At 36.2% G+C, this 25,445-nt stretch overlaps 1 protein-coding gene across 8 annotated transcripts in view; it reads right to left on the reverse strand.

Annotated features, from left to right (window-relative positions):
• Window positions 1-1,036: 1,036 nt before the first annotated feature.
• The window catches only part of LOC150109587 (tensin-1-like), a 540,448-nt gene continuing 516,039 nt past the window's right edge, over window positions 1,037-25,445 (reverse strand). For all 8 annotated transcript variants that reach the window (XM_090413690.1, XM_090413698.1, XM_090413682.1 and 5 more), the window contains 3 exons: window positions 19,160-19,328; window positions 4,604-4,726; window positions 1,037-2,880 (listed from right to left, as the gene is read on the reverse strand). In XM_090413690.1, coding sequence (XP_090269816.1) covers window positions 2,721-2,880; window positions 4,604-4,726; window positions 19,160-19,328 — 452 coding nt within the window. In that variant the 3' untranslated portion in view covers window positions 1,037-2,720. The remainder of the gene's footprint in view (window positions 2,881-4,603; window positions 4,727-19,159; window positions 19,329-25,445) is intronic.

Genomic DNA, 25,445 nt, shown 5'->3' on the forward strand with positions numbered 1-25,445 from the left:
GCCATTTAGCCCTATCTAAATTTTGGAGACTGAGTGGGCAGTTCAATCTCCACTGGTACCAATCAGAGATAGATGGCCCAAGGCTATCACTAATTAAGCGGTACTCAGTGAAGAGAGACGGCTCAAATGTGCCGCCATCTCGTGGTCCCTAACCCTAACACAATATATTTAATGTCTGAAATAATGTGGGTTCTACGGTCGATTTTCTTGAGTTTACAGGACGAAAAACCTGAGTTTCCGGGAGGAAAAACCTGCTTGCCCGTGCCAGTGATCGACTAACTCGGGAACCGGTCGAAAAAAGGCTTAGAAAAATTTCCTCTAGTCGCCGACTAGACTCGAAACCAAGACTTCCTTCGTGCGGCCAAGCGTTTGCCAAGGTTGGCAAACGCCACATCCACTGAGCTACACAGGCTCTCATTTGTTTCATGTAACGATAATTGAGAAACTATAATTCTTTTCATATTTTCACCAGTGACACTCGTCATAATTCAGCCTTGTATTTATAATAAATAAATAATTATATGTTATTTTAACAGAATAAAATAAGATTTATCAAAAATATTTCACCCTCACCATGAACACACACCAATAATAAACGTTTCGTAACTCATAGAAATAACACGTGCAAGCATACAATTTATCTGTAGTGACACTGCTCAGAGAGAAGTGTCGGATTCATTTGTTCCGTGCAGTGACAAGTGCAAACGAACATCGGCGAGTCTAGCCGGAACTCACTGACCAAACGTGATAGTTCCCATGTTGCATTAGATCGCAGTGTATTTGTTTCATAATCTAAAGCGTTAATCAAACAATTTCAAATAACTATTGATTGAATAGTTATTGATTCAATAACTATTCAATCAATGTCAAAACATAAGCTGTAACCTTTAACATGTTGTATTGCACTTATATAATGTCGTAAACATTGTTATTATTTATATAAACACAAACAAAATTTAATTTTTTCCTTGGGGGTGCTTCAGTCGCAGTGCTTATGTACAAGCTGCCACTGAAAAAGAGCAATAAACAATCCATAAACATTTATAAGCTTTTATTTTTTCTTAGTTCTTTCCATATAATTTATTGAAATCAGCAACAAAAACAACTATACAGGCTAAAAAGAATGGCACAATCAGGTAGTACATCAGAAAAACTCTGCATGCAACATATCATTTGATAAAAACTGTTACGATTAGTATGATTCTGCATGTTGGAGCTGCCTCCAAGGACTTTCAGAAACCAACAAGAACAATAACAAAAACCCTTCTTACTCGGGAAATAAAATTATATTTCTAATAATTGTATGAAATGATTATAAAGCCAAGCACAGTTTGTTTAAACATTATTTTAACGGTAACATACCTGCACTGGTATATCAACAGACATGTAACAGGATGATATGTAAGTAACAGATTGTGCTGATCTAAGGATTACTCAAAAATTCTACTAACACTGGGTTCTGGGTGAGCATCCATTAGAAATGGTCATTTCATGCACTGATCTACAGAATTTATGATATTAGCACTCTTGGAAGATTTACAAAGAGTACAGCAAGGATACTTTGTAAGTTCTGTCTTGATAATTGTTATAGTGGGAGGTTCGTTCCCTTGATAATAAGTAAGAAGTACAGTTGACAGTAACATGCATGATATTGGTCATGACTGATCATATAGAAGAAAACAAAACAAAAAAGCCCTTTTTGTGAACATAAGTGTGTTTTCATCAAATATGCACACAGAATTACAGAAGGAAATATGTATATATATATTTATATTTATATATGGTGTATATATATTAAAAAAATATTTTAGCAGTCAATGACTACTGATAAGAGAGGGTGAATCTAATTTCTTTTACCACACCATATAACTTTGTCTCCTACAAACAAACTAAAGCGGAGAATTTATTTATGGAATTTCATTAACAATTGCCAAAAGTATCGTTGAAAAACCTATTCACATATATATATATATATATAACAAATTAAATTGAATTTTGTTACATCATGGGTATGTTTATGTGTGTGTAGGTATATACACACACATACATACATACTGAAGTGGTAAAAGACTAATTTCCTCTCTCTCTCCTCTTGCTCTCTCTCATTAATTTCTTTAAAATGACTTTATGAAAGACAAAAGACTTAGAGTAGACATATGAAATACAATAATTTTTATGATATGTAAGACCCTAAACTTGAAATGTTTCTTTTTTTTTTATTAAAACTCTGGCATATAACATGTACTTACAACATTTGTACAAAAAAAGCAAAGGCAAAATTTAAACAGCACCATAAAACAAAGAACATTTGTACTTCATTTGTCTTCAAGCACAGGAAGTCCACTTACATTTACAAATTAAATTCTTCCTCGTTTTTTCTTTTAATAATACATTCTACATAACGTTCTTTCTTTGTACACATGCAGAATGAAATCAATCATCTACATTTTAATCATCTCATCAATGAATAACTTCAGCATCCCTAAAGTTTCAGGTAAGAATAAACTCTCACAAAATGGATGGTGGAGAAAGGAACAAACTGATATTGGTATGAAAGTCTTTAGGATGTAAAAATCTCTGATTTACAAAATGTAACCTCCAGAGAATTGTTTCAGTGTGCCTGGATCTTATTCTGTTCCACCCTTTTTTTTTTTTAACAGTACCATAATTTCTTTATAGAATTCCTAATAATGATAATTTAAAAATAATTTTCACACATGTCAAATTAAATCTGGTCTGTTTCTTTGAATTATACCCATTAAAAGTTTATTAACAAAATTTACTATTGCTGATGCTGGTTGCTGAGGTTCCAATTCAGCAAACACATGGCACTGGTTATCAGTCTTGCTTGTGGGTTTCCTTGCAACAAAACCAAAGCATCTATTGAGAAAGAAGAGAAGGTAGAGAAGGGGGTGGAATTAGTCACAAAATTTAGTCTTAGAGTAGTGATATTAACATTCATAAGAAAACTAATAAAACATTTTCCATAATAATTATATAAAAAGCAATTAATACCAGGAGCATATTTGCTGGATATATTATTAGGAAGAGAACATTTTAGATTAAGTTGTGGTCATGAAGACTGTGGATTCAGATAAGTTTGTTGATTAATTACCTATACTATTTGTTTAAATTTTTGTTTTAAACTGTTCAAAGATACAGCAATGTGTACTGACTGGTATAGAAAGCAAGATGGGAGTTGCTATGTCTCTAAGTGACATGCATTTCTTCAGTTGTTTTATGAAGTGTTTGAAAGCAAAGTTGATGGGTGGTAATTTATCAGTGAATGAGAATGAAAGAAGTGAGAATGTAATGAGAAGAATAGGTGCTTGTCTGATAGCTACCAACGTAGTTGTTTTCCAGTCTCTGAAGCCCTCTCATTTGTCTCTGGACCCTCTCCAACATCTCATCATTCACAGTAATCCACAAATCCACATATGTGGCCTGATCAAATTTTTGTACAATGGAATCAAAACACTTTTGCATGTGTTCTCCACATCATTCCCATAATCTGCTGTGTCGTCCTCACAATTTTAGCAAAATATCCATGAAATTTCAAGTTCCTATCTACAACAACCCCCAAATCCTTCATCTCCACCTCCTCCAAAATATCCCCACCAATCCTATACTCTGCATCCCATCTTTGCTTTCCAAATTTTAAAACCTTACACTTTGCTACATTAAACCGACATCTCCCCATACATTCATCCATTCAGACAGTCTATTTAGGTCCTCTTGTAAAGCTACAACATCTGCTCTATTTCTCATGACTCTCCTCAGCTTTGCATCTTCTGCAAACAACTGCAAATCACCCTTTCCACTGTCATTTATGTATAAACAAATGGACTGGTGAGGTTGAGAAACAAGTGAATCAGGTGCAGATTAAGAAAGAGCATTTAGAGAAGAGATCGGTTATGGAAAGTGAAGGATTAAGGTGTCAGTGGAAAAGGAATTGACAAATGACAAATATAGATGAGTGAATTAGCAAATTCAAGATGTGGTATGATGGATAATAAGAGTCATGATAGACCTTCCGTGATGATTCTCTTGACTCATCAAAGATTTGACAACAATAATTAATGGTCTCTTTTTAAGAATATCTCTGCAACAATCTTATATCTCAAACATTGCAAATAAAATTCCAATAATCATGGATTGATGATTAATATTGTTATTATTATTATTATTATTTTGACACCTGCTTTACAACTCTGTCTTCACTCAATCCACCAACTACAACGAACCTCCACCACACCAACGGCATCTACCGCTCACCACCACTACTAGTATTTTCACAGACAATCACAAACATCCATGCCCATGGTGGGATTCGAACCCGCTGTGGGCATAGATATTTGTGATTGTCTGTGGAAATACTAGTGGTGGTGGTCAGCGGTAGATGGTGTTGGTGTAGTTGCGGTCAGTTGGTGGATTATTTAGTGGTGGAGGCAGAGTTGTAGATGAGTCCTCCCTCGATGAGTCTTTGGACTCCCTGGAGATGTCAAATAATAATAATAATAATATAAATATCAGATATATATGATAATTATAGCAATTACATAAATCATTCTCGAGTTTGAATTTAAAATATTGACTGAATTACCTATGTGTTAGTTGTTGTTGCTGATCTGCATTATCTTTGCCAAATGGTTTCCAATGATGTTCATCAGGATCAAGGCCACAGTGGCTGATGCTGTTTATTGGATAATGGCGTCGAAAGAATAACCTTATAAATGAAGCAATTTCAATCAGTATAAGTGTAATAAAACAAAGTTATTATATATTATTTAGAAAGGTGGTGCCCAATAGACTGAATGCAATCAATTGCTTGATCACAAAAATAATTTCTGAGTAAATTTCAAATGAAAAATATGTAGAATTATGAAATATCCAGACACTACATAAATAAATGAATGAAAATATATAGAAAAATTGATATGTAAAAAAAAAAAAAATTAACATGCATGATCTATCTGTTACCATACTGCGCAGTTATTCAGCCTATCTGTGTGATCTGTGCCCCCCCCCCCCTTGATGAGTCCTTGACTTCCTTGAAGTCTCTGATAATAATAATAATAATTATTATTATTTTTATGAAACCATTTTAAGTTATTTTATGAGTTTTATTTTAAGTTATTTTATTTAAGTTTTCTTTATTGTTTGTTCATAATTCTAATTAGAAATCACAGAATGCTTAACAGTTTCTGCATTTATGTGGTTTTTCTTTACAAAAATAAAACAAATCTTTATAAGCATCATGACATTTATAATAATTTCTAATGTTATCTGCAATAAGTTGAGCCTGATCCTCCCCCATTTCCCAGAATTTCTTATTATGAATTAAAATAAACAGTTATCAAACAAATTGTTATATATCAGCTAAGCCTTCTACACAACATGTAATTAAAGCAATATCAATATGAAAAATGTCATTCTTATAATGATTTCTAATGCTCAGTTGGTGAAAATATTGAGAAAATAAATCTTGTGCACTTTGTTCGGTGAAGACAAAAAAAAAAGAACATGGTGAATAAATTTGATTGTGAAAAGAATCAAATCATGTCCAATGAAGATGAAAATAGTCCACATGTGAAGAGAAACATACTTACTGCTAGTTATGATATTATGTGGCCTTTTTATATTATATAGCAATACTTTCACTATTGTTTTACACTAAAAAATCTATAAGTAATGCACTGAAAGTAAAATACATTTTTAAATCTCCTGTAATCCAGTTTGAAAATAAATATGATCTGAAATATCTGTAGTTTGAATGATTTATAATTTCTTGAATAATAAAACTGAATCTCAATTATTAAAAATTAGGAAATTGTGAAATCAGAAAATTGTGTGGTCTAGGGTTTCGGTTGTTAGGCAGAATTAATTTTGATAAAAATAATACATCAGCCTACAAAAGAAATACCAGCATTTCTGTTTAGAATGTCTACTAATCAATCAAAGGATGGAAGTGAAACAAGAAATTCCTAATGTAGATTTCTGACTATTTAGCATCTGATCTCCATAGAGTCCAAGGACTCATTGCAGGAGATCCACATTCTCTCATGCAAAAAGATCATTAAATCCTGTCTTAAACCCATTCACAGTAACCACATTCACTACACTTTGAGGCAATGCATTCCCCTCACCAATTACTTTCCAGCAAAGCACCTGCTTTTCACTCCTCTGCTCACACTTTTCTTATACAGCTTCCAGGAATGACCTCTTCTTCTTCTATCCTTATCTCCTACTATTCTATTAAAAAATCTCCTTCACATTAATCTGGTAACAACTGATCACCGAAGTACATGTCTCAATCATATTCCCCTTTCCTTCTATTCACAAATCTCTGCAAGTTGCATTCCCTGAATCTTCTTGAATCTGACATTTCATAGACTTGATACTGACATAATGAACCTTCTCTTAACCCTTTCTAATACACCTTCAACCCCCTTGAAAACCAAGCAACCAAATCTGCACACTTTAGTCATATGTCCTGATCAAAGATTTATACAAGGGCATCATAACCTCTTTGCTTCTGCAGTTCAGTCTTATTCTTGCCATAATCTGTTGTGATATTCATATAATTTTAGCAATGTGATTCCTAAACTTTTCTGTCTACCATTACTTTCGGACCTCTTATCTCTTCCACCTCCTTCAAAATATCCCCATTAATTGTATACTCTGCATCCCAACCTTGCCTACCAAATCTCAAGACCTAGCACTTTGCAACATTAAACTGATAGCTCCACTATTTACCCAGTCACATAGTCTATTGAGATCCTCCTGGAAGGTCACAAAATCTGCTCTGCTCTTCATAGTTCATCCCAACTTTGCATCTTCAGCAAACGGTTGCATATCTCTGGTTAACCCAGTCCCAATGTCATTAACATACATGTTAAATAACAGTCCCAAAACATATCCCTGTGGCACTCCACTAAGGACATTCCTCTCTTGGGATAACACTCCTCCATAACAAACCTGCTGATACTTATCTGATACCAGTTCAGCTATCTAACTCACTAATCTGTTATCTAATCCCATCTGCTTCAATTTAGCTCACAGCTTATCATGTGGCAGATGTTTTATGAACTAGAAATGCAAGACTTGTCAGAAGCGAGAGAATGAAGTACTGAAAGCTGTGAAACTGAAAGTATTGGAGTGAATGGAGTTCTGGGTTTAAACAAGGATGAAAGAAATGGGAAAGAGAGTATAAATGAGGTGAAGATAGTGTATATGAAAGTTGTGGTGGTGGTGGTGGAAGTTCAGGAGAACGAAGAACACCTGAATAAAGAAAATAACTTGCTTGCATGTAGTCCTTCACAGGATGAAGCATGAGATTGAAAGGTTGCAGAAACAGCAAGAGATTAGTTGAACTGAGAACAGAAAAAAAGCAAGAGGTCTGAAGCCAAAGAGAAAATTGTAAGAATAAACGAGAGAAAGAGCATAAGCAGATAATATTTTACTGTGATTCTGTGATAAGGGAAGTACTTCACAAAAGTGCTACAAAATCTTGTTTATCTGGTGCAAAAATTAATAATATTAGTAATGCTGTCAGAATGCAGAAAGGGAAAATGAAAGAATTGATTATTTTGGCTGGAACCAATGACCTGTGAGGTGAGAAGTAGTAGTACTGTACAAGGGAAGATGTGAAAGAGTTATTGGAAGAAGTGAAAAAGAATAAGAGGGTGAAGTTTATAAGACTGCTGTCATGCTATGATACAGGCAAACTGAGAAAGAGGGCAATGATAGCTAATGAATCAATATGCAGGTTGTATGCAGAAGGAATGATATAGAATTTGTGGAACTATGGCCTGAGTTTTTTTTTTTTGATGTGAAGTCATTAGCTTCTATATACAAGTAGCCTAGTCATGAAGTTACTTAACGTGCACACTTTGTTTGCTTACTCTTGGATAAAGGATGAAACCAAGAACATAATTTCTTAGCACATCTTTAATTTATAGCATAACCAAGTGAAAAAACTTTCAGCATTGCTTCCTCCAGATATTCCTTGACTATCCCCATACACTGTGAACATCTTTCCCTTGTAGATCTTGGCATGATACTGCTTTAAGCGGGCCTCCTAAGTATATCATAATCACCTGCCTTGTAGTTACACATGATCACTTTCCCTAATCAGAGGCAATGTAGCCACCTTAGTTATGGACAGGTCTTCTGACCTTTAACAAGATCCACATTCTCTCATGCAAAAAGATCATTAAAATCTCTGGAACCCTGAGTCCCCTTTGTCACATTCTGCTTCAAGTAATTATCTCTCAGTAAGTGTATAAGTTCCATTTCCTTCCTGCCATGTGATCTTTTCTCCTTCCAATATATGTCTCTGAAGTTGAAGTCCCCCATAATTACTCAACTTTCACTCATTGTACTAATTTGCTGATGCATATCTTGTACATCATATCTGTCATCTCCTAGCCTATAGCAGCAACCAATTTTATGAATGTAAAATAAATATTTTAATATATATAATACATAAATATATATATATATATTTTAATAAATATATAATAAAAATAAATATTTCGTGAATATTTTGTCCTATTTGCATTAATCTCACACCAGATTGACTCAAAAGAGCTATCATCTGCCCAACTGAAGATGAACTGCAGCCAACAACAGTAGGAGGCAGTTTGTCTATCATCATCAGCAGTATCCCACCTAATGTTCTGTCTACTCTGTCATCCCTGAAAATACTAAATCCATCACATTTTATCCCTGTAACTACATCATCTGCTGTTAGCCAAGTCTCACTTGCCTATAACATTTGGTGAGATAATGTTAACCAATGCCCACAACTCTTCCCTCTTGTTCCTGATACTTCTGACATTAGTATATAGAAACTGCGGCATTCCTTTAGGCCCCCAACCACCTGTACTTCCTGAACTGACTACCCTATTCAACATTTTTGTGTGAGAGATGAGATTCTGCACTTGGTCATTCTCACACACACACACACACACACTCATCTGCATCCACCCTCATTTCTTTAGTTTTCCTGACTTTGCACTTCCATACTCTCAGTGAACAAATCTTTTTTTGCATACTAATCTCTGAATCCATTTAAGTGCAATCCATCAGTATTGTACAAATCTTTACATTCATCAATTGCCTTAGTATTCCATAATGCAATGCACATATCCTTACAGACATGTATAATGCTATGCATTATGGGAAGGATCACTACACAGACTGGTTTCGACCTTTATTAAGGTCTCATCAGTAGGAGCCAGACCCAGAATGATCACATGCAAACATTCTTCGCTTACACTTGGATAAAGGATGAACCAAGAATATACAGGAAAACCTCACTTAATGCGAATTCAAAATGTGCAAACTCTGTTCTCTTGCTCAATCACTTTCCCATCATTTTGTGTTAATTTAGATACCTACAAGGCTTTATTATATACAACCTCTGATATGGAAAAGGGAAAGACTGATAAAGAAAGCAGCAGTAATAAAAAGAGAAGAAACGTAATTACATTAGAGGAACAGCTGGATGTCATTAAGAGACATGAAAGTGGCGCTAGTAATACAATGATTGTGTGAGACCTGGGATACAGCTTGTCTACAGTTCGGACTATATTAAATAAGACCAAAGAGTACAAAGAACAATGAAAAGTTGCTTACTGCTTCTATCACTTCGAATTGAGGATTATAACCAAAAAAGAATATCGCTTAAGTAAAAGAAATATTCAGGCAAAAGCTCTCAATATTTCAATAGCACTAGCAAATGAGAAATTTGCTAGTGCTGATAAAGATTCTGCAGCCAAGTTTCCTGAAAAATTGCAAAGGATAATTCAAGAGGGTGATTATGACCATCGTCAAATATTCAACATCGACGAAACTGGTCTCTTCGGAAGCGTATACCAACAAAAACTTTCCTATCTAAAACTGAAGCACCTCGACCAGGATATAAAGTTTCTAAAGATTGTCTTACGCTCTTATTAGGAGGTAATGCAGAACACGACTTTCAACTGAAGCCTATGTTAGTGTATCATGCACAAAATCCAAGATCTAACATTGAAGAAATCAGCACAATTGGAAAAGAACTTGGATTTCATGAACTGGATAATGAAGATGTGAGAAATTTGCTCGATTCCCATTCGGAACAGTTAAGTGAGAATGATCTCCTTCAACTAGAAGAAAAGCGTGCATATGAAGAAGAAGATAAGGAGTGCAAACAAGAAGAGAATGTTATGATTAAGAAGCTAACTGCAAAAGAACTTGCTAGTTTTTAATCACATTGAGCATGCTAAGGAAATTTTGTTTGATGCTGATCCTGATATGGAATGAATTTTTGAAGTCTGCCGAAATCTTGATAAAGAGATCGCCAGCTATCACAAATTGATGACAAGATGAAAAAGTCAAGCACCATTCAAACATCTTTACTTAATTTTTTTATAAAAAAGTAGCTCAATCAAATGTTTAGACATTAAATAAAAATTTAAGCAATTGATTTTTATTAACTTTGATGATTTTATCCTCTAATATAGCTTATAATTCTTTTTTTCAAATTTACGCTAACTAATGAATGAATTATAATTATTCCTATTGTTTATTGTATTCGCTTAACACGATTTCACTAGTGCACGTTAATTGATGGATTAATTAATTGCGTTAAGCAAGGTTTCCTGTAATCTTTAATTTATGGAGGTTTCCTGGCATCTTTAATTTATGGAGGAAGCAATCACAAGCTGCAAACAGAGAAAATGTTGCAGAGGGTATATAAGGAAAAAGGTGACCAGCTAACTCATGAACATTATAAGAATCAGCCAAGAAAGGTGACCACTATGGTAAGGAGGGCACAATCAGATTATAAGAAGAGATTAGTCAAACAGGTGAAAAAGGAAATTCCAAAGAGTTTTTTCATTATGTGGCAAGTAGGAAGAAGAATGACTATGTAAAGATAACTTTAATGAGTGCAGATGGTAGAGAGGTAAAGGAAGCAGACAAAATTGTTGAGTTACTGGGTGATCATTTGAAATGGTATATCATCCAAGTAAAGATAATGTTATGACAGAGGTGACAGTTCTCTGTTCTCACATCAGAACAGAGACAAGAATCTGAATGCAAATACAACTGTGGGATTGGATGGGATACTGGCTCCCACTTCATAAGAATGTGCAGGAGAATTGGCAATGCCTTTGAACTAGGCTGTTTAAGTACCAGCTCTGGCAAAGTACCAAGAGAGTGGAAGGACAAAATAATCTTTTTGCATAAAGGAGGATCTAAGTCTGTTGTGATAGGAAATTATAGACCAATTAGTATCTCAGAAGTGATGGTAAAAGTACTACTGGAAAAGTTGGTCAAAGAGGGAATCTACAAATCGGTGGATAAGAATATGATACCCTATGAGGGATAGCATGGCTTTGTGAAGGGTTGGTTATGAATTAGTAATCTACTAATGTTTTATAATAGAGTGAAGCTGAGTTGGATAAAGGAAATGTCTACAGAGTGATACTGCTGGATTTTGCCAAGCATATGACAAGATACCACATGAAACTCTGTTATGTAAACTGCAACAAACAGGGATGGATATGAAACTGGTGATATGGATAAAAGGGTGTCTGATGGACAGATACCAAAAAGTAGTATATAAAGGAGTAGAATCTAGGTGACTAGTGGTGTATGCAGGACTTTGTGCTTGGACCACTGCTGTTTAATTTGTACATAAATGATAAAGGAAATAATTTGAAGGGAGATATTCAGTTTGCTGATATGCAAAAATGAGTAGGGTAATAGTTAATCAAGTGATGTAGAGAGCATGCAGGATGATTCAAATAGGCTGAAGTATGGGTTAAACATAATGGATGTCAATTTAATGTGGAAAAGTGAAAAGTTATGCATTTTGGGATACAAAGATTACGAGCTGTGTACCTCATTGAGGTAACTATACTCCAGGAAATTGATGAAGCCAGGAATTTTGGGGTGGTAGTAGCTAATAGAGAGCTGAAGTTTAGCAGGCATATTGCTAAAGTAGCCAGGGTAGCTCAAAGGATTACTTGGTTATTGTAGACCACACTAAAAACAGTGATAAGGGAGTTATCATTCCTATTTATAAAGCCTTGATATGACCACATCTGGATTATTGCGCTCAAGTCTAGTGACCTGGGTTTTCTTGGGGGATGAGGAAGTGGTGGTAATAAACCAGATGTGAGTGGTCTGTAGAATGCTCTTTGAATATTAACCAATATGCTATTTTGACTATTAACCAACTTTTGCAATCCACAAACCTCAAGCTATGCTCCCTATGAGGATAGCTTGAGGTTTGTAGATTGCAAAAGTTGGTTAATAGTCAAAAAGGGGGAAGGAGTATGAAAAAACATTTAAGTTACTTAAGGGCTTTTATAGGATTGATGCAGGAAATGTTTCAGCACTTGGCTAGAGGCGGCAGAAGGTCATCCCTCGTCGTTGGGTAAGAGTGTGGTTAGCAAGGGCATGAGGAGTAGATTTTTTGTGTGGAGAGTGGTGAATGAATGGAATCGGTTGCCTGAGTCAGTTGTGAGTGCTTTGTCTGTTAATATGATAGATATTGTTATGATGGTTTGGGTCACCAACAATGATAGTTTGGAGTCCGTGCAGGTGCCCATGCAACAATTATTATTAACATCCAATCTCCATGGAGTCAGTGACTTGTGGAATTTTTTTTTTTTTGAAGAACTTAGCACAAAGTTTAATGAACATTGAAATGAATAGAAGACGAAGGCTGATACATTCATACATAATAAGATATACCACAGACATCCTGATTAAATACTTTAAATGTCATTCTGTAAATTAATTTCTTTTTCTGTTATTCCTATTAATTCTCATTTGGACAAATAAATAATATGTTTCTTTTATTCTGTATTCTTCTGGCTTCTACACAGCACAAATAATGTAATCTAGATCTGTAGAGAAATGAAATCTAACAAAAGTCTTATAATAAAGAGAAATTCACTACAAATTAATTGAGATGCAATTTTAACAATCGATTACCTTTAACATGGACTAGCTTGACAGCTGTCGACTTCCTTTACATTATTTTTATCACCATGTTACAAACGGTTCAGATGGGACATCGCAAATAAAAGTTAACATAACAGTTACCTATCTATTGTACTCCAACACCACCATTCTACAAATGAGATTTTTTTTAATATTAAGTACACACCTTGAGCTCAGAGTGAAAGTGATAAAGTTACAAGCCTGACATAGCAGTGATTCTTTCTATACATAATATACCTAGCAGCAGTTTTAGGGCACAAGTCTAAATAACTTCATTATTTTGTTTATAGGAACAATGTGTGTGTGCTGCACTTCATTACAACTGTTTAATGATTTCAAGCAGATCGTAGATATGTACAAGAGAAATCTATTTGTATTTTCCACTACAAGCAGGAAACATTTAAACACTGTGCATATTCACTAGACCCATCACACGTTATTTCAAAGCTGTATTGCACATGTGCACATATCTGATCTGTGAATACACCTCCACTTATAAATGATGACATGTAAAATATTTTAGAAGAGAAATAGTTTGCCCTTCATTTCCAGTTACAAACTCTATAAAATTTGACTGTCATAAACATTAATGCGATTTATAAACCTTTGGTAGGACCAGAAGCAGAAACCCATTCTTAAATTTTCTTTTTGGTATTCCTTTCAGCTGCTTAGATGTATGCTGGAGGACTACCACTGGAGACTGTCAGCAGAAAAGTCAAAATCTCTCACCACACCTATAGACGATGTCAATTAGGTAGAGTCATGCCATTTTGAATAGTCTGCCTTCCTGATGCTGTTTGCACCTGTATGCACATGTGTATCTCATATTTTGGTACCTATGAAAATGTCTTGATGACCAAAGCAAAGTACCAACTCAGAAAGGAGGATGCTTTCAAATTTAAGACAGAGCAAAGACATCATCATCATCATTTTTAAGGCAGATAAAAGCAATGCCACCGTCATCAAGAACACACCTAACTACAAGTCAGAGATTGCTCTTCTTTCAGACTCCTCCTTACATCCCCCCAGCCTACAGCCTTAAATAGGCAAATCACAAAGAAAACAATGAACTCCTATGAAACATGCTAAACTGGCCAACTGATTTATTATTATTATTACTATTATGTGACACCTCCAAAGACTCATCAAAGAATTCACTCTATACAACTCTCCATTTCTACCACTTAATCCACCAACTAACAACAGCAAACTGCCATTATCATCTACACCAATGCCATCTACTGCCCACCACCAGTATTTTTTGTCTGTAAATTGCATGTGTTCTCAAGGCCATTTTGTCTGTATGTGGATATGGATGAAAAACCTGAGTTTTCCAAGAAAAAAACTGCTATCTTTGTATGAGATCAGATAACTCACCTTCAAATGAAAAAAAAACGATGTAAAGATTCCTCTTGTCACAACAAGAATCGAACTTAGACCTTTTCCAGTCGAAAGGTGCAACATACCATTGTTCTTCCAATTACACTGTGGAGATGCTTAGTGAAATTTAAAGTGAAAACTCAAGTCCAACTCAATTCTATGCATCCTTTAATCCCAAGATTGTATGGAGTCCCTAAGATCCACAATTTACAAACATTACTTCCATTCATCATCTTTGCACCATCCCTCACAAAAAATAGGAATCATTCATACCCTTAAAAAAACCTGCTATCTCTTTCCTGAAAAATGATGGAAAGATATATGAAGAACTGTAACTTCTGCTTCACCAACTTACTCAGCCTAATAAACTGATTCAAAATAACACTATTTGCCAATCCCACTCCAGAACCAAATTCTGATAAGCTCCATACAGACTCAGTTTCAATCCCTTACATTGACAGGCCTTCCAGCAAAATTGCTAATCTCCTCACATTTCATGATATCAGAGCGGCATACAAACCTTTTCTCACCATATGTAGTCTCTTCTGCTCTCCCAGAGACAATAACTACTTCTACAAAATCCTGGCATTTACAGAATTCTCTATTCCTGTGGCCACATAGGTCAGACTTCTAGAAGTTTCGAGATAAGAAAGAACATCTTGGAGATGTTACTCATAATAGAGAAGAAAGATCAAATGCAACTTATCACTATTTCCATACACATCACGACATTAACTGGAACAAGAGCTCTATGCCTTATCTAGAAGAAAATTTCCTTTCCCTCTCTCTCTTCAGATAAAAGAATCCCCATGGTCGTTTTTCTCATAGCCTCTTTCAAAAGGTAATGGATGTCAGTTCAATGTGGAAAAATGTAAAGTTATGCATTTTGTGATTAAAAGATTACCAGCTGTGTAATACATTGATGGAACAGTACTCCAAGAGATTGATGAGACTAGGGACTTGGGGGTGTTGGTGGATAGGGAGATGAAGTTCAGGGGACACATTGCTAAGGTGTCCAAGATTGCACATAGGATTACTTGGTTATTGAAGAGCACACTAACATCCAGAGATAAAGAGGTTATTATTCCCCTTTATAAGGCGTTGATACTTCCACATTTGGATTACTGTGCTCAAGTCTGGTTGCCTGGATTCCTTGGAGATGAGGAGGTTGTGGAGAGGGTTCAGAGGAGAGCAACTAAGTTAGTGAGTGATGTAAAATTGCTCCCTACATTGATAGTTTGAGAGCTTGTGGATTACAGAGGTTGGTTGATAGGCAGAGAAGAGGGGATATGATAGAAACATTTAAATTATTAAAAGGTTTTATAAGATTGATGCAGGGGAAATGTTTCAGCTGTGTGATAGTGATGGAAGAACAAGAGGTCATCCCTGGAAATTAAGGAAAAGTGTGGTTAACAAGGTGTGAGAACGAGGTTTTTCACCTGGAGGGTGGTGAATGAGTGGAATGCATTGTTTGACTCAGTTGTGCATTCTTCATCTGTAAATGAATTCAAGAAGAAATATGATAGATATTGTTTTGATATAGTTTGGGTCTCCTGCGATGAATCTACTGACAATATGGAGATACTCGTAATAATAATAATAAGAAGAAGAACCAAGGAATGATTCTAAGTCAATTCTCTTCACATGCCAGATTTAAACTTTTCAGCTAAAACTCTCAAAACAATGCTGGAAAGCAGATGACACATGCCACCTTCCATTCTTTCCACATGTTTCTATTATTTATACTACAATGGTTCCTCAAGCTTCACTTATCAACCTTATGTTTTACATTTGCTATCCATGTGTTTATAATTTTGGTTTATTTTGGAAATTAGTTGGCTTATTTTATATTTTTGTATATTAATGACCAAATAAAAACTACTTTTTTTGTCATTAATATAAAGTTATTACCGATAGATATCCATTTCTTCTGTTAAACAAAAACATGAGTCCACCATTTGGTCTAACAATTGTTAATCATTTTAATTACTTTAATTATTACAATACCTTATGGGATTTAAAATCATACTGATAGGTTTTTTTAATATTTTTAGGAGTGAGGAGAAGTTCTTATTAGTTGTATAGTCTCCTTAAAGTGATAATCAAACCAATGGAAGGAAAAGAAAATGGAAAAGAGATCAATTATGATTTCTAATCCATTTAGTGGTATTAGAAATCATGTTGTGGTGGCCCAGTTTAATGAACATTTTTTTTCAAGGCTATGACCCACAAAAGGTTATATGCAAACCTATAGTACATTTTGAACTGTGGGTGGACCAATGATTTTTTCCCCTACTTTTATTAATTTTATATATTTTTTTGTATTTTTTTATTTATGTATCTAGAGCTAAACATGGAACTTTTTAAGCCACTTCAGGCATCCAATAAGCAGAGTGGTGGTCTCGCACTGGGTGATGAAGTTCACCTTCCACCTAAAGATATCCATGCTCATGGGAGGATTCAAACCTGCTGCCTGTTGGTTGGAGAGTAGGTATGCTAACCACTTGAGCAACTAGGCTGGTAGCATACATTTCTGCAATATTCCTGAAGGAATCATTTGTGTGTTCCTCATATGAGTTATCATTAGAGCAGTATACTTTGCAGACACTGAGGTATTTGTCAGATGGAGGGAGGGAGGGCTTTTTGGGAATTTGAGAAATAATTCCTTTACAGACTGAAATGCAACTTTAACATTCTGTTTTTCACACACTGGTCTTAATCATATTTGATGCAATTGCAGTATAAGACAGAATGCTCCTTTCTAGGATATATTTGTGCTGGCACAAGCATTTTATTCTTAAAAAGGATGTATTTTAATAGAATACTGTCTCAAATTTGTAGATCTGTTTCACTGTTACTGAGGGGGAAGGCAGGACTTATTCTAGACATTTGAGCAGGATGGTGATGCAAAGTAGCATGCTATTATCAGTCTGCACTGCTGACTGTTCAGAATACTAAGATTAGACTTCTTTCATCACTCCTGTGGATTAGCATACAAGTAAACTGGATTTTCTGCTTTAGACTATTTATGAATATGAAAAATTGAAGATCATCTTTACATGGTAAATTATATAGATAACATCCTGATCAAAATTTCATTCATATAACTTATCCATAAATTAAATTCTTTGGAAGACGAAGCAAAAACTCAGTTTTACATTAATAAGTTAGTTATTGGCATTAAGAGAGCAGTTGGACAAAACCTGTTAATATTGTATTAGTATTATTTCTATGCCTCAATGAAGCCAAAAGACTCGCTGCAGGAGGCCAAACTCTCACAGACAGCAATAAACATCATACCTTGTTGAAAGTTTATTTTTCACTTGGTTAGAATATAATAAATTTAGTTTAATCCTTTATCCAAGTGTGAGCAAACAAAGTTTGCGCCTGAAAGTATCTACAGGACTGGGGTAAGGTGATGCAACACCAGGACGACTCCTTGCAAAGGTGGAGCAAGCTACTAACACTCCTATCTCAGTATCTCCCATAATGCACAACACATCTCCTTGCGGATATGTCTAATGTTATGCATTAAGGGAAGGGCCACTACCCAGACTAGTTTCGACCTTTATTGATGGCGCAAACTTTGTTTGCTCACACTTGGATAAAGGATTAAACTAAATTTATTATATTCTAACCAAGTGAAAAATAAACTTTCAACATCTTTCTCTAAATCCAGAGTAATTTATTAAAAAGGTGGCACACCATTTGGCAACTCCTATAGGTAGAGATGACCTTGCTAATGCTTCTGGCTGGTGTCTCCACTTGGGCCTGGCTCCCACTGAAGAGACCTCAATAAAGGTCGAAACTAGCTGGGTAGTGGCCCTTCCCTTAATGCATAACATTAGACATATCTGCAAGGAGATGTGTTTTGCATTATGGGAGATACTGAGATAGGAGTGTTAGTATCTTGCTCCACCTTTGCAAGGAGTCGTCCTGGTGTTGCACCACCTTACCCCAGTCCTGAAGATATTTTCAGGCGCAAACTTTGTTTGCTCACACTTGGATAAAGGATTAAACTAAATTTATTATAAACATCATACCTTGCTTTGAAAACTTCGTCACTGAAGCATTCACCACCTACTTTAGTAGCATATTTCATTCATTCACTACAAGCATGCTACATCTCATCTTTAATCAACTTTTTCACTTCCTTAATCACACACCCAAGGGCATGCCAAGGGTATTTGCCGCCCGGGTGCCAACTTTTATCGGCCACCCCTAATACTGCATTGTATAATCCAAATTAGATATTAGCCACATAAAATGCCACCCTATCAATGTTGCTGCCCAGGTGCGGTACACCCCCCTTGCACCCTTGGGTTAGCATGGCCCTGCACACAGCTCTTGCATATAGGGTTGATTTCTAATTCTACCACCAGTAAAGTTGATCAATCAAGGTTTGATCAACTACATGATACATTACAATGTAACATGAACATGTTACATTCACTATCTTTATCACTCAAGTCAAGGATGATTAATACCAGAAATGAAATAAAATAATAACAAAAATAGTCCAGAATACTAAGATTAAACTAATAATAAATAAAAAGTAATGAGAAACATTACTCTTTATTTATTATTTTTTTTTTATATAGTAACCCTATCCATGAAAGGTTATAAGTAGTTGTCTCACACAGGTCAATTGAGTTAGAAATTTTGGAAATTCGTACTGGCCTTTGGAATAAAATTATCATTTTATTATCAACCTTCTGAAGAAAATTTCACAAAAATGAGTTAATATTTAACAGTAATGAAAAATACTTAAACATACTTTCGTTTACTGTCTGTTAGAGTAATACCCTGAGAAGTGACTTTAAAATGAACTACTGTTGGCATTAAGGATGGTATCAAAGTGACAACTTTGCTAACAGCCTTTCGCACAGCCTGAGGACCAGTTAATGACTCCATATCTACTGAAGAAAGGTACAGGACATTGCATGCTGAAACAAAAATACAAATTACATGAAGATCTTTGTAAGAAATACTATAAACAAAACATTTAGGAATCAATCCTGTGTTCCAATATTTTATGTGTTATTTTATATGGAACTTAATTTTATCATGATTAACCTAGTGATAATAAATTTGGATATAGTGATAATAATCACTATCTAAATCCCTGGCAAATGTAATGAATAAATGAAATTACTTTTTTCATTAATTAATTAACAAAATTTTTGTATTATCTGCGTGTTTGTTTTGAATGAATTTATTGTCTCTGTCTTGATCTAGGCAACCCCAGCACTGACACACTGTTGCCCAGCCTGCCACCATTTAAAAACTATATAATTTGTAGCATAGTGGAGGATTTCACAGCATACTATGTATAAGGGATGTATGCTTCCTGTGGATTAAAAGTGTGGGGTGAGGAACAGGAATGTGTATGTGTGCATTAAATGTAGACAGTAGAAAATGCTAAATGACTTGAGTGTTACTGTCTCAGGCTTTAGCAGTAACAGAGATAGTGAGTTGGAAACAGGTGAGTGCCAACTCTTAGATATGAGTATGGTATTACAGGGCAAAGTAAATATTATTATTATTGTTATATTATCATCTGATCTCCATGGAGTCAGAGACTCATCATGGGAGGTATACACTATCGCACACAATGCTCATCCAACCATGCCTCAAACTGACCCAATGTGTTAAAGATACCAAGTAATTTTAAACCTGGTTTTACTCCATTTTTCCCAAGTAAGCAAACAGACAAAAATGTCAAGTTTGCGCCTGCAAGTGATGCAAGACAAGCTGATCCTACAGGTAGTGCAAGACCAGGGAAACTCGTGGTAGAGGTGGAACAAGCTCCGATCACTAATCTTAATATTTACCCTTAATGCCAAAACACATCTCCAATAAGGGGATGTATGATGTTTTGTATTAAAGGCAAGGGGCCACTACCCAGACCGGTTTCGACCTTTATTGAGGTCGAATGGGAGTTCATGCCTTTCATCACTGGCCTCTTTAGATTTAAAAAAAAGTTGTGCTGAGAGTCAGCTTGATAGTGAGAGAGGAGGAGAAAAGATAGAGTGGATAGTAGTAGATAGTTAAAAGAGGTCTCAGTCGATCTACTTGGCCTGACTTAAATGTCAGCACCAAGCAGATCTCCGACATTATCTCCCTCCATTCGTTCTTTTCAGCTTTCCCCGGTCAGTTACCTCTTCAGGTGTCTGTGGGTCATGGCCCCTTAGGGGGCCACGGAAAATTTATAGAATGTTTCTTGTTTTTAAAATTTTGAAATCTCTTAAAATAATTATGTTTTGCTCCTTATACTTTATTTCAAACTTGTATCATTTTGGCACTGCACCGTGACTGGCTGAAACTGTCCAATGATGGAATGGTTGAGCCTGGAAGTGTCAGGCATTCTTGTAGAATGCCTCAGCTACACGGCATGTCTCTGATCTGATCGCCTGTCTTGCACGACCATTTTGGCTGATAACTTACAGCCAACTCAGAACTGGTGCAGACTAGGGAAATTTGACTGTCTAATCAAAACAAAGCAATTTGATGGGGTTTTGCTGCCAATATGATTTCTGGCCAGTGATCTGAGGTCTCATCAGTGGGAGCTAGGCTAGAAATACCAAGATTTAGTAATACAGAGCTTGTAAGTATTTTACCAAAACAAGTTACCATAAGGTGTTCTAACCTTATTAAATAAAAATCTCAGGAGGAGATCTAAATGTAGAAAGTATTTTTACCTTGGGTATAATTATGTTAAAGATACCAAGTAATTTTAAACCTGGTTTTACTCCATTTTTCCCAAGTAAGCAAAAGACAAAAATGTCAAGTTTGCGCCTGCAAGTGATGCAAGACAAGCTGATCCTACAGGTAGTGCACGACCTGTCTGTATACTAAATCTTGGTATTTCTAGCCTAGCTCCCACTGATGAGACCTCAATAAAGGTCGAAACCGGTCTGGGTAGTGGCCCCTTGCCTTTAATACAAAACATCATACATCCCTTTATTGGAGATGTGTTGTGGCATTAAGGGTAACTATTAAGATTAGTGATCGGAGCTTGTTCCACCTCTACCACGAGTTGCCCTGGTCTTGCACTACCTGTAGGATCAGCTTGTTTTGCATCACTTGCAGGCGCAAACTTGACATTTTTGTCTGTTTGCTTACTTGGGAAAAATGGAGTAAAACCAGGTTTAAAATTACTTGGTATCTTTAACATAATTATACCCAAAGTAAAAATACTTTCTACATTTAGATCTCCTCCTGAGAGTTTTATTTAATAAGGTTAGAACACCTTATGGTAACTTGTTTTGGTAAAATACTTACAAGCTCTGTATTACTAAATCTTGGTATTTCTAGCCTAGCTCCCACTGATGAGACAAGTCCCAGATCCCAGATTTAGCGGACCCGAGAGAAAGCTCCATGTTCCAGCTCTGCAGTGAAAGTATCCCAGCCTTGGATTCCAGTTTCCAGACCCCGAGAGAGAGCTCCTATTACAGTCCTGCTGCCTTGGTAAGAACCCTTTGTCTTTTTTTTTTTCTTCTTTGGTTCTTTGTGTTCCCCCCTGTACCTAAGTTTAACAGGTTTTTCTTATCTGCAAACAGGGAAAGCTTGGCCTTTTCTACAGGTCTGTCTTTTTGTGGACTTAGATCATACAAGGGTCTACTCTTCCCTTTTTTTTTGAAGTATGTCTACGGCTCTACCGAGAGTAAGAACCCTCGGGTTCGAAATCGACGCAAGTGTACCCAAGAGGATGTTTGCAAAAGCGCTAATTGACTGCGTAGGGGCAGATAATATTTCTGGCTTTACCCCCTATGGAGGTGGAAGATATCAAGTAGTTTGTAAAAATACAACAACAAGGGAGAAACTACTCAAAGGGGTTGAGTGTGAAGGGAAACTTTGCCATCCTTTTGTCGTTGGTAGCATCTCTAAAAAGATGAGAATAGAGCGATTCCCTCTGGAATACCTAGAAGGAGGCAACGACATAATTAATCAAGTCTTTTCGAAATGGGGAACCGTACGAGATGTCCAAGTAGGCAAAGACACTGACTACCCTGAATGGATGTCGGGGGAAGTCACGTTAATGTTAACGATGAAAACAGAAGTTCCGAATTTTGTAATGATCGGATCAGCCAGGGTAATGGTGAGTTACCTGGGAGTAAAGAGGCAATGTTTTAAATGTGGAGCCCTGACTCATCTCGGGGCCCAGTGCCTGAAGTTAAAGTGTAAGAACTGCCTAACAGCGGGTCATACACTAGCACAGTGCCAATCGGCATGCCTAAAATGTGGCATTAACGGCCATAAAATAGACACCTGTCCGGACAGAAATCTGGCCGAAAAATTGGGAGGCACTATTACGCCCAACACGGAAACAACAGCCCAAAACGTTATTCGCGCAGAACCGAATGATTTCCCCACCCTGAAGGCCGCGCATGAGGGAACAACAAAGAATCATGCCGCCACCCCGAAACACTGCCAAGTACACCAGTGGAGAAGCCTACAACCAGGAGAGATGAAGGGCAGGAGGAACTGGCCACCGATCAAACCACCACTACAGACGTAGCAACCAAAAATAACCAGCAGCACCAACAAAATGGAACTATCACTGCAGTCACAATAGACGAGGACACGGAGGCAGTAGATATGGAAATCAACAATACAGAAACGACACAAAAGAGGCCAGCCAGCCCTGAAGAAATAAATATTAAAAAATCGAAACAAGGAAGTCCAGCACAAGTTGGAAATATAAAGTCAACTTCAGAACCCACAAAGTTCCCTCACGCAAAGGCCAATGCACCTATATTGCATCTCTTAAAAGATTTCCCCAAGGAGGAGGCGAGACTATGAAAAGCAATAGAAACATTTGGAGACATTCAACTGATACTCACAGGACAAAACGGGCCAAGAGTCGTCAGTGCAGAATGGAACGATGTGTTTGTCGATAATATAGATGAAATCACTCCTGAAAAGATCATTGGTCTTATCGATGCAGAGGACGACGTGGGACTAGCACTGCACAGAGGCCTTTACATGCTAAACCACATCCGTGGAGACAAATTAGCAGATCTCATCATTAAAACCCACAACAATAGACAGCAGGAGGATTTGAACTCGCCTAACAAGTCAGTCAACTCCTAGTATCGATATGCCAGAGGGGGGGGGGGATTCTGGTTTGTTTTTTCTTCTTTTTGTCCTCTTTCAGATTAGAATTTTTGTTGTCAAAAAGGTCTATGTCTATTCCACACAGGAGGGGGTATCCTGAGAACCTTGGCTGCGAAGGCTTACACCGAGGCGGTGCAGCTCCTTGTGGGCTGCATCACCCAGGCCAGGCTCTGTCCCTGCTCTTCTCAGTATTAAACTGGTCATTCAGGTTGAAATTTCAGAATTTACCTAGTTTCTTACAAATTATTATATGTAATTTTTAATGTTATTTACTAGTTCCTCTTTTTCATGTGGTGCTTCTTTCATTTGTTTTTCCCCACTTTCCTCGGGCAGACACCTGAAGAGGTGACTGACCGGGGAAAGCTGAAAAGAACGGATGGAGGGAGATAATGTCGGAGATCTGCTTGGTACTGACATTTAAGTCAGGCCAAGTAGATCGACTGAGGCCTCTTTTAACTATCTACTACTATCCACTCTATCTTTTCTCCTCCTCTCTCACTATCAAGCTGACTCTCAGCACAACTTTTTTTTAAATCTAAAGAGGCCAGTGATGAAAGGCATGAACTCCCATTCGACCTCAATAAAGGTCGAAACCGGTCTGGGTAGTGGCTCCTTGCCTTTAATACAAAACATCATACATCCCCTTATTGGAGATGTGTTTTGGCATTAAGGGTAAATATTAAGATTAGTGATCGGAGCGTGTTCCACCTCTACCACGAGTTGCCCTGGTCTTGCACTACCTGTAGGATCAGCTTGTCTTGCATCACTTGCAGGCGCAAACTTGACATTTTTGTCTGTTTGCTTACTTGGGAAAAATGGAGTAAAACCAGGTTTAAAATTACTTGGTATCTTTAACATAATTATACCCAAGGTAAAAATACTGACCCAATGTGTCTATATTCACAACACACTCAGGCATAGTAAGAAGTCAGAAGTAAATATGAAAGAGGTATATGTGATTTGACCTTGGCCAGCATGGCCATGAAAAGTGAATGCCAGGTGAAAGAAGGGTGTGTGTGTGTGTGCGTGTGTGTGCGGAGAGAGAAATCAATTGCTGAAGGAAATGGAAGGTATAAAGATTGAGTTGAAGAGAGTGAATAAAGCAATTAACACAATACAGATGTTAACTAGTGCAAGGAAAATGAGAAAATTTAAGAGAAGAAAATGAGAGAATAGGAGAGACAGGGAAAGAGAGGCAATTGGAGAAAAACCAGAGAGGACATGGGAGATAAGAGGATTGAGAACAAGTAGAAGAGTTTCAAACACACAAAGCTCCACGATCACTTAGTAATGCTAAGCTATGAAAACTAAATAAAATTACATCAAAACACAATCAAAATCACTAATTACTACAAAATATTCTATGCAGTATAATATACTGTACTATTATATTCATCCCTTGATTTATGATATCAACTGGTGTAGTAAAAATTGAAAAACTGAATTCTGAATTTCTTATGTCATTCCTTCTGATTTAGTGCATAACACAAGCCATTGTTATTAAAATTCATTTTCTTTAATTAAAATCCTAGACCCTAAAAACTATAGAGGTATAAGTATACTAAATTACTGTTACAAAATATATAGCAGAATTTTAAATAACAAACTAATAAAATATTCTGAAAACTTAATTTTAGAAGTACAGAATGGATTTAGAAAAGGAAGATCAAGTGTAGACCCAGCATTTTGCCTAAAATTAATAATAGAGAAAAGAAGAGAATACAATTTAGAAACACATTACATTTATTGACTTTGTAAAAGCATTTGACAAAGTTAAAAGAAGCAATTTATTTAACATATTAAAAGAAAGACAAATACCAAATAATATTCTAAAACCTATCATAAGTATATATGCAAATAATCAAACACAAATAAGATTAAATCATGAACTATCATATATGAGAGAGATAAACCAAGGGGTCCGACAGGGATATCCTCTTTCA

This window comes from Typopeltis vanoorti, chromosome 2 (assembly GCF_054136105.1).
Source record: "Typopeltis vanoorti isolate ZY-2024b chromosome 2, IOZ_Tvanoo_1.0, whole genome shotgun sequence".
In the NCBI taxonomy this organism is placed as follows: domain Eukaryota; kingdom Metazoa; phylum Arthropoda; class Arachnida; order Uropygi; family Thelyphonidae; genus Typopeltis; species Typopeltis vanoorti.